At 50.1% G+C, this 20,746-nt stretch overlaps 1 protein-coding gene across 2 annotated transcripts in view; it reads right to left on the bottom strand.

Annotated features, from left to right (window-relative positions):
* The window catches only part of TDRD1 (tudor domain containing 1), a 1,656,135-nt gene that overhangs the window by 592,884 nt on the left and 1,042,505 nt on the right, over window positions 1-20,746 (bottom strand). For both annotated transcript variants that reach the window (XM_069239312.1, XM_069239311.1), the window contains one exon: window positions 19,394-19,513. In XM_069239312.1, the coding sequence (XP_069095413.1) occupies window positions 19,394-19,513 (120 nt within the window). The remainder of the gene's footprint in view (window positions 1-19,393; window positions 19,514-20,746) is intronic.

Below are 20,746 nucleotides of genomic sequence, written 5' to 3' on the forward strand. Positions count from 1 at the left end.
TGTACTGTACACTATTGAGCCTTCTCAATAGTCTTCACATGCCAGAGTGCAGTTGAGGCTTGTGTGTCCTTTTTGCGTTTGTGATCAGACTTTAATTTTGACTTACCACATGCTATCGTACAGGACGTTTGCAACCAACGCCTTATGAGATATGGCCAGCGACATCTTTAAGTCTGTCCCATAGGATCTCAGGGCCTCTTTGGCCTAAACAAAATAGGATGGTCAGGATGCAGCCATGCACTACTGACTGCATCAGCAGAATTATTTACATCGGTTGAGCTCATACGGCACGCAAGGAAGAGATCAACTTGATTTTCTTCAGACATACAAGTGTCCCTAATTGACATCCCCCTTCATGGCTAGAGCTTCTTTGAAAAAGCTGTTCTGGCAATATAAAGAATTAAGACAGTGTGTCATAGTACACCCCTGGGTCTTTTGACAGAAGCTAAGCAATTTCCCCACCAATAAAGAAAATTCCGACGCTATTCCAGAGAGCTGGCTTATAGACAACATCAGCCCATCCAACGTGAATTTTAACAGCAAATCAACTCCTTTGGGTGTCATTTCACAAGGACACTGTTTAAATCAGCAGCATATTAATCCTCAAAGTATTCCTTAACAGCAACAGCATTTATCAAGATGCTTTAGGTTTGCTGTCCCTGGATTATGCCTCACTGGTAGGAGGCAGAATACTGGATTTCCTCCTCAGAAGGACATCCATCATGTCAGACAGATGGGTCCACAGACTGTTCAATAGGGCTAAGCCCTGATCTCTTTCGCTTCTCTCCACCCACACTGCTTAGGCACTGGAGCGACTCACAGCAATCCTGGTGGAAAAGTTACCTTCGTTAACGCCTTATCTGGTGGATATTATATCTCGCTGCAGATTCCATACCTTTGAATTCTCCCCAGGTGTCAGACTCGATCTGGAACATTTTCATGAGCAGTATTCCTGCACATCGTTACATGGAATCTATCAGCTCTGTGTCCATTGTCGTCCGAGCCAAATATGATGCTGCGGGTTCTATATAGACACCACCCAGGCACGCTGTTAGTTGCTTTTCAAGACTTTTCATGTCAGAAATATAAAGAAACTGACTACTGATATGTCTAAGATAAGGCACTGAAAGGGGAGTCCCTGCCCCTAGACATCAGTTATCAGAGAGGGGTGGATGGGTGGGCCAGTAAGGAATCTGCAGCTACATATAGTCTCTACCAAATAAAGCGTTACCGAGGGCAAGTAATTAGTCCATCTCATAGAGAATTCTGGCTGCAGATTCCTTACCTTTTAATAGATATCCAAGCAATACTGTAGGAAGATGTCATTGTTGGCATTGTCACCCCCTAACCTTTTGCCTTTTGTTGAGGCTAGTTATGATTGAAAGTGTGATGGGACCCTGCTAACCAGGCGCCAGCACCAGTGTTCTTTCCCTAAACTGCACCTTTGTCTCCACAATTAGCATATCCCTGGCACACAGATAAGTCTGTGCACATGGTACCCCTAGTACCAAGGGCACTGTAGCCAGGGAAGGTCTCCCTGGGGACCCCTCACTCAGCACAGGCACACTGCCTCACAGCTGGTGTGTGCTGGTGGGGAGAAAAAGACTAAGTCGACATAATACTCCCCTCAGAGTGCCATGCCCACAACCCACTGCCTGTGGCATAGGTAAGTCACCCGTCTAGCAGGCCTTACAACCCTAAGGCAGGGTGCACTATACCACAGGTGAGGGCATAGCTACTTGAGAACTATGCCCCTATAGTGTCTAAGTCAATTCTTAGACATTGTAAATGCAGGGTACCCATAAAGAGTATATGGTCCGGGAGTTTGTCAAACACAAACTTCACAGTTCCATAATGGCTACACTGAATACTGGGAAGTTTGGTATCAAACTTCTCAGCAAAATAAATCCACACTGATGAGTGTGGGATTTATTGAGAAATCCACACAGAAGGCATCTTAGGGATGCCCCTGTATACCAGCCCAACTACTAGTGCTAGGATGACTAGTTTCTGACACCCTGCCACATCCAGACGGGGTTCTGGCCACATGGGGTGAGTGCCTTTGTGCACGGTGTGGCCAGGACCAAACCCTGTACTGGGTGGAGGTGTTTCCCACCTCCCCCTGCAGGAGTTATAGCACCTGGCGGTGAGCCTCTTAGGCTCATTCCTGTTGTTACAACGCCCCAGGGCACTCCAGTTAGTGGAGATGCCTGACCCCCAACACCCCCCACCACCCGATACAGCCCCCAGTTTTGGCGTCAAGTCTGGAGGAGATAATGAGAAAACCAAGAAGGAGTCACCCTCCAGCCAGGACCTCCCCTAAGGAGTCCTGAGCTGAGGTGACTCCTGCCTCAGGAAATCCTCCATCTTGCTTTGGAGGATTCCCCCCAATAGGATTAGGGATGTACCCCCTTCCCCCCTCCTCACAGGGAGGAAGCACAAGGAGGGAGTAGCCATTGGGTACCGTCCTTCAGCCCTAAACACACCCCTAAATTGAGTATTTAGGGAATACCCTAAACTCAGGAAAACAGATTCCTGATGACCTGGAACAAGAAGGACTGCTGATCTAAAAGCCCCGCAGAGATGACAGAGACAAAAACGGACTTGGCCCCAGCCCTACTGTCCTGTCTCCAAACTCAAAAAACCTGCAACAGTGATGCATCCAGCAGGACTAGCAACCTCTGCCAACTCAGAGGACTGCCCTGCAACCCAAAGGACCAAGCAACTCCCATGGACAGTGGCTCTGTCTAATCTACAAAGAAGGGACCAACTTTAAAGGGACTCCAGCCTCACTCTGGAAGCTTGAGTCCCCAACACTCTGCACCCGACGCGCCCCTGGCTCGTGACCAGAAGAACCAACAGTGCAGAGAGAACCCCCAGGCGACTCAAACAACATGGACACCCTGAGAGGACCTCCATGCACCCCCACAGCGACACATGCAGAGAGAATCCAGAGGCTCCCCCTGACCGCCACTGCCCGGTAACGAAGAACCAGGCGCCTGGGAGAAGATCTGTACCCGCAGCCCCCAGGTCCAAGAGAAACCAACTACTGGTGCAGGAGTGACCAGCAGGCGGCCCAAGTAACCCCTCAGAGGTTGACAGTGGCAAAATTAGATAATACTAATGCTCTATTTTGTGGTAGTGTGGTCAACGCTTCCTACAAATACCACCCCTGAGGTGGAACTGTGAACGAAGTTCAGACTAGAGAGTGGTAGGAAGTTGGCTCTGGATATGGACCTCCACTTTAATGCTTTCCTTTACTTGGTCAGACTGTCTGAATATTTTATTCTTGACAGGTAAATTGTCTCCTATGTCCACATCGTGAGTACACAGGTGTTGTCTGACCAGGGGTCAAAGAAAAGAGCTCAGCAAACTGCTGGAGGACTTCCCTGCAGTCAGTTTGCTGCTGGCCAGAGAGGGTGTGAGTAGACAACTCCATCCACTGAGCCATCTTTAGGGTCAGTTGAGAGGAGGTCAGGGAGAGGTTCACTCTCTGCTTCCTGATCCTCATCAGTAACCATCAACATGGTTAAATCTGCCCTATCATTGTAGCCTTAAGGCGGTTAACATGGATCACCCTCTTGGGTGTCCTGCCAGTGCCGAAGTCCACTAAGTAAGTGACCTGGCTCTTTTGCTGTAGCACTGGGTAAGGGCCACTCCATTTATCCTCAAGTGCCCTAGGAACCACAGGCTCCAGAACCCAGAATTTCTGCCCTGGCTGAAACTCAACCATAGCAGCCTTTTGGTCATACCACAACTTCTGGAGATGTTGCCTGACCTCAATGTTTTTACTTGCCTTTTCCATGTACTCTGCAATCCAGGAACGGAGGCCTAGTACATAGTCCACCACATCTTGCTTAGGCTCATGGAGTGGTCTCTCCCAGCGTTCTTTCACAAGTGCAAGTGGTCTCCTTACAGGATGGCCAAGCAGAAGCTCAAAGGGGGGGAAAACCCTACTCCCTTATGTGGCACCTCTCTGTAGGCGAAAAGCAGGCATGGTATGAGTACATTCCATCTCCTTTTGATTTTTTCAGGGAGCCACATGATCAAACCCTTCAATGTCTTGTTAAACCTTTCTACAAGACCATTGGTTTGTGGATGGAGTGATGTGGTGAACTTATAGGTCACCCCACACTCATTCCACATATGCTTTAGGTAAGCTGACATGAGTTGGTACCTCTGTCAGAAACCACCTCCTTAGGAAATCCCACTCTGGTAAAGAATACCTATGAGTGCTTTGGCTACTGCAGGGGCATTGGACCTAAGGGGAATTGCCTCAGGGTACCTGGAAGCATGATCCACTAATACCAGTATATACTGCTCCCTGATGCTGTGGGAGGTTCCAGTGGACCCACTATGTCCACTCCCACTCTCTCAAAGGGGACCCCCACCACTGGAAGTGAAATGAGGGGAGCCTTTGGAGGGCCACCTGTCTTACCACTGGCTTGACAGGTAACACTGGAGCTGCAAAACTCCTTTACCTTCTGGGACATATTGGGCCAATAGAAATGGTTGACTAATTCTCCCATGTCTTGGTTTGTCCCAAATGCCCAGCAAGGGGAATGTCATGGGCTAAAGTCAAAATGAACTCCCTAAACTCCAGAGGCACTACCTCTCTCCTAGTGGCACCAAGTTTGGGATCTCTTGTCTCAGTGTAAAGGAGTCCATCTTCCCAATAGACCCTGTGGGTTCCACTGACATTACCTTTTTCTTGCTCAGCTGCTTGCTGTCTTAGGCCTTCAAGAGTGGGACAACTCTTTTGTCGCTGACACAGCTGTTCCCTTGAGGGTACCCCTGTGCCCAAGAGCTCTACCTGATAAGGCTCCAGCTCCATGGGCAGTTCCCTCTGGGGATAGAAAATCTTCCTGAGAAGAGTGGTTCTGTTTCTTGTGCTGTGAAGAAGCTGGTCCCGAGTCTTCTTTCCTTTCCTCTTGGAAGTTTGGGCCATTATTCAAGACTCCAACACTTATTTTTCACCCTGTGCTCTGCATTGTGCTCTAGTCTTGACACACCAGTTTGGGGATGCCCTGCATGGGTCTTCAGCTCTACCTCAGCCCACGCTGAGGACTCCAGATCATTCCCTAGCAGACACTCTACCAGAATTGCAGAGCAGACTACCTCCCGTTTCAGACAAGTGACCCCTTCCCATTCTAAAGTTACCACTTCCATGGGATGGACTTTAGTTTCATTGTCAGCATTTGTGACTAGATATGTCTGTCCAAACAGGTACTGTCCTGGGGAATCCAGTTTGTCGGTCACTATTGTGACACTGGCACCTGTATCCCTCAGGGTTTCTACTCTATTCCCATTTGTCAAGAGCTACTGCCAGTATGTTTGCATGTTAGGGGACAGCCAGCAAGCACGGCTAAATCCACCCCACCCTCTGAGATTAAAGTAGCTTCAGTGTGGACCCTGATTTCCTCTGGGCACACTGTTGATCCCACCTGGAGACTGGCTATTCAAGTGCTAACTAGAGTAGTAGTTGTGGGACTTTTCTTAGGCCAGACCTTGTCTCCAGTTTGCTGTCCATGCTGCCTACAGTTGACACCAGGCCTTCTTGGGATCAAAGTTTTTACCCTTATGCCCCTTTGTGGACTGTGAAGAGGCTCGGGCCCACCCACCTGAGCAGGCTTTTGGGGCCCTGTAGAAGACGTTTTTTTTTTTGTCCTTGGGTTTCTCACTACCCTTCCCCTGGGGAGGCTTTGTGATCCCTTTCTTTTGGTCACTCCCTGTGGAAGTCTTGGTCACCCTTGCCTTGACCCAGTGGTCTACCTTCTTTCCCAATTTTTGCAGAGAAGATGGACCTTGGTCTACCAGATGTTTATGCAGTCTGTCACTGAAACAATTACTTAACAGATGTTCTTTCATCAATAAATTATACAGCCCATCATAATCACTTACACCACTACCAGTTATCCAACCATCTCGTGTTTTGACTGAAGTCAACAAAATCAACCCAGGTCTGGTTCGAGAATTTGTGAGCCCCCCTGAACCTAATCCTGTACTCATCAGTTGAGAATGGAAAGCCTTCAATCAGGGTAGCATTCATGAGGTCATAAGATTCTGCATCTTTACCAGAGAGTGTGAGGAGTCTATCCCTACACTTCCCAGTGAACATTTCCCAAAGGAGAGCTCCCCAGTGAGATCTGCTTACTTTTCTGGTTGCACAAGCCCCCTCAAAAGCTGTGAATCATTTGGTGATGACATCACCTTCTTCATATTTAGTTACAATCAAGTTGGGGATTTTTAGGATGTCAGTATTCTCTCTGACCCTATTTAAGTTGCTGTCACCATTTATGGGAGTTAAACCCATTTGGCTTTCTATGGTTAGGAGCTGCTTCTCCAAAGCCAATCTCTTGGTGTAGGAAGTTGGCTCTGTATATAATATCTCAAAGTGAGAGATAGTGTGCACAGAGTTCAGGGGATCCCCAAGAGGCTTGACAGAGGCAATAATAGATAATACTAATGCTCTATTTGTGGTAGTGTGGTCGAGCAGTTAGGCTTTGGTAGTGTTAAGCATTTGTTGTACACACAAGCAATAAATGAGAGCACCCACTCAGGCCCTCATTACAACCCTGGCGGTCAGCATTAAAGCGGCGGTAATACCACCAAAAGACCGGCGGTAAACAAATGGGATCACGACCACAGCGGAAACCGCCAAAACATACGACCACTTTAACACTCCGACCACCACGGCAGAAGCAACAAACACCGCAGCGGTAACCGCCAACAGCCAGGCGGAAGACAATGTATCGCCCACCCCATCACAACCCGCCCATCCACCAGCTTTTCCAGGGCAGTACCAACGCCATCAAAAGCACGGCAGAAACAGTACTTGGAAGGGAAACCACTCACTTCTCGACACTCAACGAAGAACCAGGACGCCACGGAGCCCAAGCTGCAGGTCCTCCCCATGCTGGTCTATCTCCTCATCTACCAGGAGTACCAACGGCGGCGGCGACAATGACAGTGAGTACTGCACCTAGCAGACAGGGGGGGCCACACTTGACTCCTGCCTCAATACGGAGATAACACTGCAGGGGCATCAGGTCGAAAACACACAGGCACCTCAGGGGGAGGGTGAAGGGGGGTGCACCTCAGCCAGGAGATGGGACAAGGCCACTGCTCCTGGAGGGGGCTCCACGCCCAAAGCGATGTTGTGGGGAGTGCAAGGCCACAGTCTCTCACATGGATGGTTTGCCAACTGCTTGGTCCTGGGGAGTGCAAGGCCACAGTCTCTCAAGTGGGTGGTTTCCCACTGCTTGGTCCTGGGTGTAGGAGGCTGGCCTGTAGTGGGTACCAATGGTACTTACACCTTGCGCCAGGTCCAGTTATCCCTTATTAGTAGATTAGTAGTGTTCTAGCAGCTTTGGCTGATAGAGGTAGCTATGGCAGAGCAGCTTAGGATGAATTAGGAGACATGCAAAGCTCCTACTACACCACTTATATCATATAGGTACCATAGCATAAGAAACACAATACTCGCGGTTACTAAAAATAAAGGTACTTTATTTTAGTGACAATGTGCCAAAAATATCTCAGAGGATATACTTTCTTAGGAGGTAAGTAAAATACACAAATTATACACACAAACCAAAATCAGGTAAGTAAAACAGTCAGAAAGGAGTGCAAACACTAGAATACAATAGGATGCAATAGGCCTAGGGGCAACACAAACCATATACTAAGAAAGTGGAATGCGATCCACAAATGGACCCCCAAACCTAGTGTAAGGTGTAGAGGGTCGTTGGGAGTGTAAGAAAACACTAATGGTGTCCATGATACCCCACCACAAGACACTGGAAAGTAGGAGTAAAGTACTACTATTTCCCCAGAAAAGCCCACAGGAGAGACCCTAAATAGCCGTCAGAGGAGGACTGGCCACCTAGTCAGGTAAGCACCCATCAGGAGGGGTCTCTGACGTCACCTGCTGGAACTGGCCACTCAGAGGCCTCAAGAGTGCCCCCACACCTCTGAATCCAAGATGTCAGAGGTCTGGGACACATTGGAGGAGCTCTGGGCACCACCCATGGGGTGGTGATGGACAGGGGAGGGGTCACTCCCCTTTCCTTTGTCCGGTTTCGCACCATAGCAGGGACTGGGGGTTCCCTGAACCGATGTAGACTGACTTATGCAAGGAGGGCACAATCTCTGCCCTTCAAAGTATTTCAAGAGGCTGGGAGAGGCTACCCCTCCCCAGCCTTTAACACCTATTTCCAGAGGGAGTGGGTGTGACAGCCTCTCTCAGAGGAAATCCTTTTTTCTGCCTTTCTGGGACTAGGCTGCCCAGACACCAGGAGGGCAGAACCCTGTCTGTGGGGTGGCAGCGCCGGTAGCTGCAGAGAAAACCCCAGAGAGCTGGTTTGGCAGTACCCAGGGTCTGTTGTGGAGGCCCGGGGATGCATGGAACTGGCTCCCCAATACTAGAGTTGGCATGGGGGACAATTCCATGATCTTAGACATGTTAAATAGCCATATATTCAGAGTTACCATTGTGAAGCTGCATATAGGTATTGACCTATATGTAGTGAACAAGTGTAATGGTGTCCCCGCACTCACGAAGTCTGGGAAAATGGCCCTGAACTATGTGGGGGCACCTTTACTTAAGTGCAGTGAAAATGGCTGTGAAATAACGTGTGCGTTATTTCACTCAGGCTGCAGTGGCAGTCCCGTGTAAAGGGTTGTCAGAGCTCCCTATGGGTGGCAAAAGAAATGCTGCAACCCATAGGGATCTCCTGGAACCCCAATAGTCTGGGTATCTAGGTACCATATACTAGGGAATTATAAGCGTGTTCTAGTGTGCCAATTGAAATTGGTAAAAGTGGTCACTAACCTATAGTGACAAATTTAAAGGCAGAGAGAGCATAAGCACTGAGCTTCTGGTTAGCAGAGCCTCAGTGACACAGTTAGTCACTACACAGGTATACAAATTCAGGCCACAAACTATGAGCACTGGGGTCCTGGCTAGCAGGATCCCAGTGAGACAGGCAAAAACAAATTTACATACATGTAAAAATTGGGGTAACATGCAGGCAAGATGGTACTTTCCTACACTGGAGAGTGCAAGGCCACAGTCTCTCAAGTGGGTGTTTTGCCCACTGCCTGCTCTTGGGGAGTGCAAGGCCACAGTCTCTCGAGTGGATGCCTTCTTCCACTGGTTCTGGAGGGGGGTTGAGCCCAGTGTGCTTCATCCTGCTAAGGATAGGGTGAGTGGATGCCTTCTTCCATTGGTTCTGGAGGGGGCTTGGTGCCCAGTATACTTCATCCTGTCAAGGATAGGGTGAGTGGATGCATTTCTCCACTGGTTCTCGAGGGGGCTTTGTGTCCAGTGTGCTTCATCCTGGCAAGGAGGGGGGTTAGTGGATGCATTTCTCCACTGGTTCTGGAGGGGGCTTTGTGTCCAGTGTGCTTCATCCTGGCAAGGAGGGGGGTTAGTGGATGCATTTCTCCACTGGTTCTGGAGGGGGCTTTGTGCCCAGTGTGCTTCATCCTGGCAAGGAGGGGCTGAGTGGATGGCTTCTTCCACTGGTTCTGGAGGGGGCTTTGTGCCCAGTGGGCTTCATCCTGCCAAGGATAGGGTGAGTGGATGCATTTCTCCACTGGTTCAGGAGGGGGCTTTGTGCCCAGTGTGCTTCATCCTGGCAAGGAGGGGCTGACTGGATGGATTCTTCCACTGGTTCTGGAGGGGGCTTTGTGCCCAGTGGGCTTCATCCTGCCAAGGATAGGGTGAGTGGATGCATTTCTCCACTGGTTCAGGAGGGGGCTTTGTGCCCAGTGTGCTTCATCCTGGCAAGGAGGGGCTGACTGGATGGATTCTTCCACTGGTTCTGGAGGGGGCTTTGTGCCCAGTGTGCTTCATCCTGGCAAGGAGGGGCTGAGTGGATGGCTTCTTCCACTGGTCCTGGAGGGGGCTCTGTGCCCAGTGATGCAACACTTGCAGTGTAGCAGATCACAGTCCCTCACCTGGGTGCCTGAGGCACGAGATTTGCAGGGACCAGGTTGCATGATAGTACATGGAGGCAGGTCTAAACTCCATCCGGCGACAGCTACGGCTGCAAACTGGAGGTAGTGCCGGGGCTGGTGGGGGTGCTGCCAGTGGTGGAGGGAGGCTCCAGCCCTTCTCCTGCAGCCTCGGACAGCTGCCCACTGGGGCTGCTGCTGCCAGTGGTGCTACTGTCAGCAGTGCAGATGGCGGGGCTTGCAGCGATGCTAGCGGCGGGGCTGCTGGCGGTGCTGGCTGCGATGCAGGTGGCGGTGCTGGCTGCGATGCAGGTGGCGGTGCTGGAGGTTGTGCTGGTACACACCAGGCCTTCACCTGCAGCCTCGGACGGCTGAAGTGCCTTGGCTGTTTTTTTCTGCCCCTTCCTCACCTTGGCAGATGGAGGTGTGACCTTGGGTCTGGCAGCTGGAGTCTTTGAGGTGGCCTTGCTGTGTGGTTGTGGCTCTTTCCCCTTGCTGGATCCTGTCCCCCTCTTCACCTTGGCAGGTGGCGCAATGGCTTTGGCATTGGCAGGGGTTGGTGGCACACTGGCTGGGCTGACGGGTTCCCCCGTTGAGCTTTTGATAGCTGCAGGAACCACAGCAGACGGCGATTTGGTGGCTGAGCTGCTGGTCTGGCCCGAGGGGAAGGAGGGGCGGCGGAGAGGTGTAGGAAAGAGGTCAATGTTAGCCAGGAAAAGTTTCTTAGGGACACTGGGGTGGGAAGAGGGAGCGGGTGTGGGAGTGGAGGAAGAGGGAGTATTTGTAGGAGGTGTCTGTCTGCTGAGTTTGGGTGCAGGTGCCTGGGCTGGATGCTGTTGTGAGGTGGATGGCTCTTGGGTTGATGGGTGCATCTGGGTACTTTGGGAGGAGGGGTCACAGACACACTGGGAGAGGACACAGGGGACATGTGCATGGATGTTGGGGTGGTGACTGCCAGTGAGGGGTGTGTTGTGATGGGCGTGCTGGTGATGGAGGTAGTGGATGAGGATGTAGTGCATGCAGGTTTGAGTGGAGACGCTACTGGGAGGGAGGTGGACGACGAGGACGAGGGGGACATAGTGGAGGCAGTGGATGTAGGTGTGTCAGCATGGGGATGGTGCTTGTGTGAGTGCCTGTGAGATGAAGTGTGGTGCTTGTGTTTGCCTGAGCCACTCCTGTGTGTTGATTTGGGTGAATGCTGGTCTGAAGGTATGCTTGGTATAGGTTGAGGGGATTGGGATTGGGTAGAGGGAGTTGGAGGAGGGAGGCTATAGACAGGGACAATGGCTGCCATCAGCCTGAGGCCAGAGCCTGAAATGCTCTCTGTTAAGCCGCCACGCCAGAGTGAATGCCCTCCAGGTATGCATTCGTTTGTTGCAAAAGCCCTTCAACACCCTCGATGGCATTCAGTATGGTTGACTGCCCAACAGTGAGGGATCTCAGGAGGTCAATAGCCTCCTCACTGAGGGCAGCAGGGCTGACTGGGGCAGGGCCTGAGGTGCCTGGGGCGAAGGAGATGCCCACCCTCCTGGGAGAGCGGGCACGGGAAACACGCTGAGGGGCTGCTGGGAGGGCGGTGCTGGTGGGGGTGGGGGGTTGGCGGATGTACCTGTTGTTGGGGTGGGCACAGAGCTGTCTGCCACCGCCAGGGAGCTTCCATCAAGGAGTCTGTGGTGTCCCCGCCGTGGTGCTTCCCTCGCCCTCAGTCCCACTGGTGCCCTCACCATTGGTGGATTCCGCCTCCAGGCCCATGTGGAATGCAGCTCTCTCCATGCCGGTGCCTCTGCTCCTCCGCCAGATGATGCTAATGCACACAAGGACAGGGTGACAAAACAAAAAGGGAATGGGGGGTTAAGACACAGAGGATACACTTGGTCAATGCCAGCAACAAAACTACCATTGGCGTAAACAACCCACAGGGAGCAGCCCTATGCACTAGGCCATGCACTACCAGTTACTTAGATAGTCACCAGCCCATGGGCTACAATGCCTAATACCATCAGCTGCACACCTGAAATCCACAGGACCCTGCCCAGTAGTAGATGAACACTAACACTATTGGGGGTGGAGTGCTTCAGAGCCTGCCCAACAAGGGACCTATCCTGCCATGTTAGCACCCACAGCCCACATCCCCCACCCAGGTAAACTTTTACGTGCGCACAGTCATGAATCTGAATCTCTACTGACCCATTGGTGGCGGCTGTGATGCCTTCAAGCGTCCATCCAACTCCGGATAGGCCACCGCCAGGATGCGGAACATAAGGGGGGTCAGGGTATGACGGGCACCCCTTCCTCTTTGGGAGGCCAGCCCCAGCTGGGTCTCCGCCGTCTTCCTTGTCCAGCGGCGCATGTCCTCCCACTGTTTGCAGCAGTGGGTGCTCCGTCTGTCAAAGACCCCCAGGGTCCGCACCTCCTTGGCGATGGCACACCAAATACCCTTTTTCTAATGGGCGCTGACCTGCATGGAAAAGAGAGCAAAAAAGGGCATTAGTTAACTGTCCAGATGGCCACACTCATGGCCCACCAGATCCCTCCCATCCCGACGCACATACATTGACCACCATACATGCATCACCCGGGCCAGGACGCCTCAGCCCCCCCTACATGTGGCTTACACACACAGCAATCCATACATCCATGGCCCACGCATCATGCTCCCAGTGTACTCACCTGTTTGTCTGGAGGACCGTAGAGTAATGTGTAATGTGGTAGGACCTCATCCACCAGTTTCTCCAACTCTTCCGCATTGAAGGCAGGGCCCGATCCCCAGACACATGAGCCATTGACGGTTCCAGACACAGGTCACAGCAGCACTTGCAGTGTAGGTCCTCTACTGTTGAAGGTCAGGTACCAAGTGAGTGAACAGATAGAAAATGGAGGTCACATCCGCAGCAGTGCGTACCGTCACCGCCGGCGTACATCGCCATTGGCTCCTGGAACCCATACTGCCCAATGATAACTAATGCAAAGTTGTGCGACCGTCATCGACTGCCTACCGCAACGACGCACAAAGCCAGCAGAATTACCTCATTTCCACTTGTCCATTCTCACAGGTCAGGCAGCCGCCATTTCAGTGGGGTACAGGCCATGGCACCTAACTGTGTTACAGCAGACATTGGCACAGCAACTGACTCTTAGATTCACACACAGGTTCAGTAAAGTAAAAGATGCATCATTATTTCAATTGATGTGTGAATAAAACCCTCTGCTCACCGTTTTCCTCCAGAGGCTGTTGCTGCTGAGGATAAATGTGAGATGGCGACATCCGCCGTTGTACAGATCCCTGGTGGACCTTGCGACTATGGAGGACAGACACATTGTCCTAACCTACAGACTTGATCGGGCCACAATCCAAGAACTGTGTGCCCAATTGGAGCCAGACCTGATGTCAGCTATCCGCCAGCCCACAGGTATCCCCCTTCTAGTGCAGGTCCCGTCAGTGCTCCATTTCCTGGCAAGTGGTTTCTTCCAAACAACAGTGGCCATGGCATCAGGGATGTCTCAGCCAATGTTCTCCAACGTGTTGACCAGAGTGCTGTCAGCCCTGCTTAAACAAATGCGCAGCTACATTGTATTCCCCAAGGTGGAGGATTTGGCCACAGTGAAGGCTGACTTTTATGCCCTGGGAAGTATCCCCAACGTCATTGGTGCCATAGATGGTACACATGTACTATCTGTCCCACCCCGGAGAAATGAACAAGTGTACATGAATAGAAAAAGCTATCACTCTATGAATGTGCAGAGGGTGTGTTTGGCAGACCAGTACATCTCCCATGTGAATACCAAGTTTCCTGGCTCTGTGCATGATGCCTTTATCGTGAGTAATAGCAGCATCCCATATGTGGAGGGCCAACTCCAGAGGCACCGGGTGTGGCTAATAGGTGAGCTCAAGGTCACCACCCAGTATAAGTTTGTGTCTGGGTATTGTGGTTGTCCCTAAGGGTTAGTGTGTGTCTAACAGGTATCCCTTGATATTTGCAAGTGACTCTGGTTACCCCAACCTCTCCTGGCTACGGACCCGAGTGAGGAATGCCAGGACAAGGGCAGAGGAACGTTATAATGAGGCACATGGGCGAACAAGGAGGATCATTGAACAAACCTTTGGGCTCCTGAAGGCCAGGTTCCGGTGCCTGCATCTGACAGGTGGATCCCTGTACTACTCACCCAAGGTGGTGTGCCAGATCAACGTTTCATGTTGCACAACCTGGCCTTGAGACGCCAGGTGCCTTTTCTGCAGGAGGATGAGCCTGGAGATGGTCTTGTGGCAGCGGTGAAGACTGTGGACAGTGAGGAAGAGGAGGCAGAGGAAGAAGATGTGGACAACAGAAGTAATAAAATTCAGCAGTACTTCCAGTGACACACAGGTAAGACACTGTAACTTCACTTAAAATTTCAGTTTTCTGTTGGACATTGTACATGGCAGCCTGATTTCCCTATGTCTATGGCCACTTACTGTACCCTTTGGCATCTCTATTTTCAGATCTCTGTGGGCCACTCTGGCTTCTGGTACGTTTACTGCTGCCCACTAAAGGGCATACCAATGTATATATAACCATACATATGACTTGCAATGTTTTCAGAATGTTGTACTAATACATATTTCAATCATTTGACAGACTCCAGATTTTTATTTGTTCCAAGGGTGTTTATTTAAGTGCTCATACGTAGAGGGGGATGTGCAATGGGCTGGGGTGATTGTGGAGTAATGTCCAGTCTCTTTGTATCACAGGTGCTTTGTCCAATGGGGCATAGGAAGGGGAGCAATGGCAGTTCAAGGTGGACAGGGTGACAGAGTGGGACAGAAGGGTGACAATCAGGAGAGTCTTATTTCCTGGCGGGGGTCTTGGCAATGTTCTCTGGCTTCTGCCTGGATCGCAAGGACCGTTTGCGACGCCAGCGGAGTCGACCGACACCACCTGACGGCACGCAGTGGTACTGCTTGAAGAAAAATCTCCGGATCCAGTCTGACGCCTGGGGAAATCCAAAGGTAAGAAATCTGCAACTAGAAGTCTCTATCAAATACTCCATGCAATATGTTTAGGTCATTCCTCAGGCAGGCCTTACAGTTCTAAGGCAGGGTGCATTATTATATTACATGTGAGGGCATATATGTATGAGCAAATATGTCCCTATTTAGTCTCTGTCGATTCCTAAACATAGTAAGTGTACAGGGAAGCCATTTTAACTGCCTGTGCTGGATACTGGTCACTACAAGTTTCCCAGCTACATGATGGCTTCTCTGTACCCTGGGATGTTTGGTGCAGTAAAGTGCCTCTTCACACATGGTCACCCCCCGTTACCCCCCACCCCACCCCAGAAGAGAGAGACCATGCTCTTGTGGGCTCAGAACAAAGGCCTGCTATAGCTGAGGTGTGACTTCCTCTCCCAGACAGGATGGACATTCCAGGACGTGGAGCTTCAAAGGCCTTGCCACCTCTGAAATGTGATCCAGGCCACTCCAAATTGTAAAGGAGGCCGACCCCCAGTTCCTGACCCCACTTTTAGCAGCAGGACTGGCGGGACAATTAGTTAAATTAGGAGGAGTGCCCACTTCATGCAAGTCCCACTCCTAATGTGGAGGATCTTAAGTAGAGACTACTATTTAAACTCCCCCATCTTGTGTGGAAGGAATTAGGCCAACAGGGTTAAGGCTATGCCTACATCCCCAAGGAAGTGGTCACAGGAATGGTGTTGTCACTCTAAAGGTGAGTAGGCCAGTGGCTACCACCTGGCACTCCCTATAATGACCATAAATTCAGTATTTAGGTGGCATCCCTGAACTCCACAGCGATGCCTGCAGCCACAATCTGTAGACACCCCCCTGACTGCATCATACCCAGTAAGCTATTTGACACCGAAAGACACCCCTGCAACAGAAGCCCCTTAGAGGTGCCCCCTGAAAACCTACCAGCTACTAGGCTGCTGACTGACTGGTCCTGACCAGTTCAGCCACCACATATGTGTTTATCCTCACCCCCAACCCCCCCCCCCCCCCCCCACAAGGTGCCAGCCAGCGCTCTTGAGGGCCTGCGATGAAGGTCTGCTCTGGGCAGAGGTGTGACCTCCTCTCCCAGGTAGGATGGACATTCCAGGGCGGGGAGCTTCAAAGGCCTTGCTGCCTTTGTATTGCTACCCAGGACCCTCCAGATGGTGGAGAAGACCAGCTCCCTTGTCCTGACCCCACTTTTGGGGCAGCACAGGCAGTAAAATTAGTTAAATTAGGAGGAGTGCCCACTTCATGCAATTTCCACCCATAAGGGGGACGAGCTGAAGAGGACACTACTTTTTAAATTCCTCCATCTTGTTTGGAAGGAATTAGGCCACTAGCGTTTGGGCTATACCCACTTACCAACAGACGTGGTCAGAAGAAGGGTGTAGTCACCCTAGGTGATCAGCCCATTGGCTACCACCTGTAACTCCCTGTATTGAGTATTTAGGTGGCACCCCTGTACCCTAGTACTCAGATATCGACAACTTAAGACGACACGGACAAAAAAGGGTTGCATCTGCAGAAGAAGAAAAGAAGAAGCAGCTGAATTGGACCTAGCGCCTTGGCCTGTCTGCTGACCTCGAAGGATCCTGCAGAAGAAGCCAACTCTTCCAGCCTTTAGTAAAGAGCCAGGGATCCCATGGGCCTTGGACTTGCCCTGCAACAAGAAACACCAACAGAAAAGACTCTGCAGCTGCTGGAATCCCAGAAACCCAACACCAGAAGTGGCTACTGCACCAGACATCCATGACCCGAGGTGAAGCCAACCAACAGTGCCAACGGGGGTCCCCAGCTGCCCAGAAACCACATCTAGTGTGGTCTCACCCATCTTGGACTCTCCCAAGACGCCTGCAGCCTCTGCACACAGGCCCCCTCACCCACAGGCTTGTGGAGGGAGGAAATCTGACAGCTGCAGCAACCACTACACCTGTGACCCCTAACACGGCACCAGTATCACCAGTGTCAATGGCGTTCCCCTGCCCCTAAGAACTCAAGTCCACCCTGGGTCCATCCCTGCCAGACTCCCCCACAACGCCTGCAGCCTCCACACACAGGACCCCGCCATTCTCCCCATCCACGAGTGATCCCTGACGTGAAAACAAGATGTCTAAAGATACACTTGCACCCCTCGCCCCCGGGTACAGGAGAAGAGGACCAAAGGTGCGCCTATGTCCCTGAGCACCCCAAGTCTACTACCTACCTGCTTGTTGTCCCTGAGCGACTTTCTAGCCAGCGCCTGCAGCCTATCTTCACGAGGACCAAACTCCCAGAGGAAATCATTGGGCACCCAACACCTTACTGCACCTCTGCAACCAGCCGCCCAGTGTGAGCAGTTGGTGTGGTTCTGATCATTGCCCAGCACTTACCTTAACTTCCTGAGATTGGCTTTGTAAGTCGTTGTTAACTCTGAGTTTGTTGAATATTGTTTTCCTCCACAAGGTAATACTGAGAAAACTCTGAAAATTGCACTTAAGTGTCATTTCTGAAACTGCAAAGTATTTATGCTTAAAAGTCTTCTTACCCGATTATGACGTTCTTGGGTTTGAAATATTTATAAAAAGAATGAGTTTTCTAAATTAGTCTCAGATTTATTGTTGGTGTGTGTCTCATTTATTGCCTCTGTGAGTACAACAAATGCTTTGCACTACTGCCTGATAAGCCTAACTGCTCGCCCACACCACCACAAATAGAGCATTAGTCCTATCTACTTTTGCCTCTGCAATATCAATTGGGGATTCACTGGAGTCTCTGCACAGTGTAATTCATTTTAGTACACTATATAGAGAGCCAGCTTCCTACACTTTGGACATGCCAAATGAGGTGGCTGGTGTCATCCTCACAAACAGACACCCTTCCAAGAACTTGAGCTACACTTGGCATCAGGAAAAATTTGTCTGGGAGTGCAACACGTTAAACATTGACTGCTTGAAAGTCAAACTTTGTAAGGCTCTTTTATTCGTTCTTTCACTACCCCACCAAGCTCTTTCAGTGGCCATAGTGAAAGGTTATTTGTTGGCCCTTTCTCCTTTTCTGTGTTTACCTGACCAACCATCTTTGTTTGAGTCACTGGCTGTTGGGAGCTTCATACTGACTCATGTTTCAACACCAAATTATTATACCCCAATAGGACAAGATCTTGGTCTTGACATTTCTCATAGGCAAACCCTTTGAGCCTACGCACAGCTGCTCCTTAAGACACTTAGCACTAAAAATGGTCTTCCTCGTTGCAATTACATTGGCAATTTTAGTCCAACCACTGAATTCCATCCACTTACTGGACAAACTGGTTCCAAGGACCTCAGCAGCATTCCTACCAAGGTTATAACTCCCTTCCATGTTGGCCAATCAATCACTCTGCCAGTGTGTCTTGTTCTGCTTCACCACTAAAAAGAGGAACAAAGATTCCATCACCTTGACCGTAAGATGGTGCTAAGCATTCACGGTGGCGGTAGCCAAACACTGGAACACGCTTCCCCTTGACATAAGAAAGAATCAGAATTTTATGGTTTTTAGGAGGATGGTAAACACCTGGTTATTCCCTAGATAAGGCTTTGTCTTCCTACGTTTGCTAGTCTCTTGACACTCACTTCTGCAAGTACTTTGATGCTAAGGCCGGAATGTGCTTTATCATTACAAAGATAAATTAAGAGAGTGCTAAGCGCTGGATAATTAGCTCTTTGTGGGATTTTCTGGAGAAAGAAAAGTCAAGGCAGTGCAGAAAAGTAACCAATCAATTTTAGATAGTACTCTTCATCAAAATCTGATAGGTACTGACCAAGAAGCAGCCCCCCTGAGAGCCCGAAGACCCATTCCAATTGGGCCAAAGCTGCTACAATAGCTTTGGTGCGAAGTGTGCTTGTCATTGACGTGCCAGGCTCCAACATGGGCATGGATGCAGACGTTCATGAGGAACTACTGCCTTGATAGTAAGGTCTGATAGGAAGTTAGTAATAAGTGCACTTCCTCAGGTAACTTGTTTCAAACTTCATGTCTGAGGGCATGAAAGGCAAAAGATACAAACTGACGTCAGCACACAGGGTAATGCTTACAAGCTGTTCTGCCTGGTCACTTCCAGGACGGTATGGCGTCACAGCGGAGCCCTATAGTGCCACCTATATCAGCACAGAAGCACTGCTGAAATAATTCTTCGGATCGAGTCTGGCGCATGGTGGTCATCTAAAGGTCAGTACTCTGCAGTTGCTCTTTGGCTCACTATCCAATCTTTGCTAGTATGTACAACTTACTTTGTGTGGTTTCAATTCATTGGTTAGAAAAGCACCATTAGCAATTTCACTTCCCAACATAAATGCACACAATACTGTTAAACATATAAAACGGCAATGCTTAACTGGCACGTTAGTGGTCCAATATAACATTTTAAATGTATAAATGAAAAAAAATCCTTTCACAACACACTTGAACTCTTTCAAAAGTAAAATGTACCTTCTTCTCTGTAGATCTGGCAATAGAATTCACCAGGATTATACAGCAAGCACACTGTCACTTCTGTTTGCTTATTTAGAGTAAGCTCAGCCCAAATCCAGTCCTTCTTTGCAACCTGGGCTAGGAATAATATAACAAAATACATGTGAGACAAGATATTTGAATACGTTTACCTTAGTAACACTTCTAAGACAAATTGTCAAAAAATTACATGGTATATTCCAATGTGCTTAAATAGTACCCTTTCCACTATTTGCCTTTACGAGTTAACACCCTTCCGGTACTAAACAGAATTAAAAATAATCTCATAAATCTAAGCTGGTATACCTTGAAAAGTACCTCCACCACTGAGATCTTCTAAAGTGACTCACCAAGAATATTTAAGGTGTCCAATGGTACAAGAAGGTAACGGTCAAGGGTAACCCCACATCATTATGTCTTCTCCATTACTATTTGGAAAATTAGTGGAAGACCTAACTTTCCATTTTGAAAAAGAAGGATCTAAGTATGAAGATCTGAAGAAAGTAAAATACCAAAACCACTCGAAGGGAAGGGGGGGGGGGTTGGCGCTGCAAGATGGAAGCTCATTTGTAAAAGACTTTCCGGCCGACCCCGCACATGCTTTCACATCGGGGCCAAACCAGCACCTGCCATTCCTTTAACATAGGTGGGGACCACATCTCCTACCTGTGGTGATCCCTGCATGCTGAAATAGGATTCCAAAACTACCACTGGTCAGTCTACTACAGCAGATCTCTCCTGCCATGGATGAACCGAGTATGCTGGTTCGTCCACCTTCCTTCTTGCCTTCTAATTAGGAGCTGACCGGCTGCGCAGCTTGGGCAACGGTGGCCACTCCTGTGGGAGGGGGTAGCCGCTCCCTCGCCTGCTTGGCAGGAATCAAATGGCATGGCTGGCTGGCTCCATCCTGTACACCTTGCAGCCTCCCTTCCTCATAACCACCATATGGCAGAGCAGCACAGAGGTGGCCCTCACCTAGGTGAATATATGCTATACTGACTGCAAAAAGAGGAGGCTGCTCGTGCCTCTCCAGTCACAGCTCTAGTTAACTCTCTATGGCCCCCATTACACCCATTTCACAAATGAGCACTGCTCCTAATCGACTACCTCCGCTTTACTTGAGACTCTTTGTCAAATGGCCAGAAGTGTTTTGAGTGCCTTACAACCGCCACAGGTACGGAGGTGAAGGACTGAGAAGCCTTTTATCTCACCTATCCCCTCGGCTGCAAGGGATGATTCTAATACTAATACACCCACTGACTTGGGAATGCCACTGAATACGGACTCACTTGACTGCACCCCAATGGGCGAGCTGGACTTTATCCCCTTGGC

The sequence above is a fragment of the Pleurodeles waltl genome, chromosome 6, assembly GCF_031143425.1.
Source record: "Pleurodeles waltl isolate 20211129_DDA chromosome 6, aPleWal1.hap1.20221129, whole genome shotgun sequence".
NCBI lineage: Eukaryota > Metazoa > Chordata > Amphibia > Caudata > Salamandridae > Pleurodeles > Pleurodeles waltl.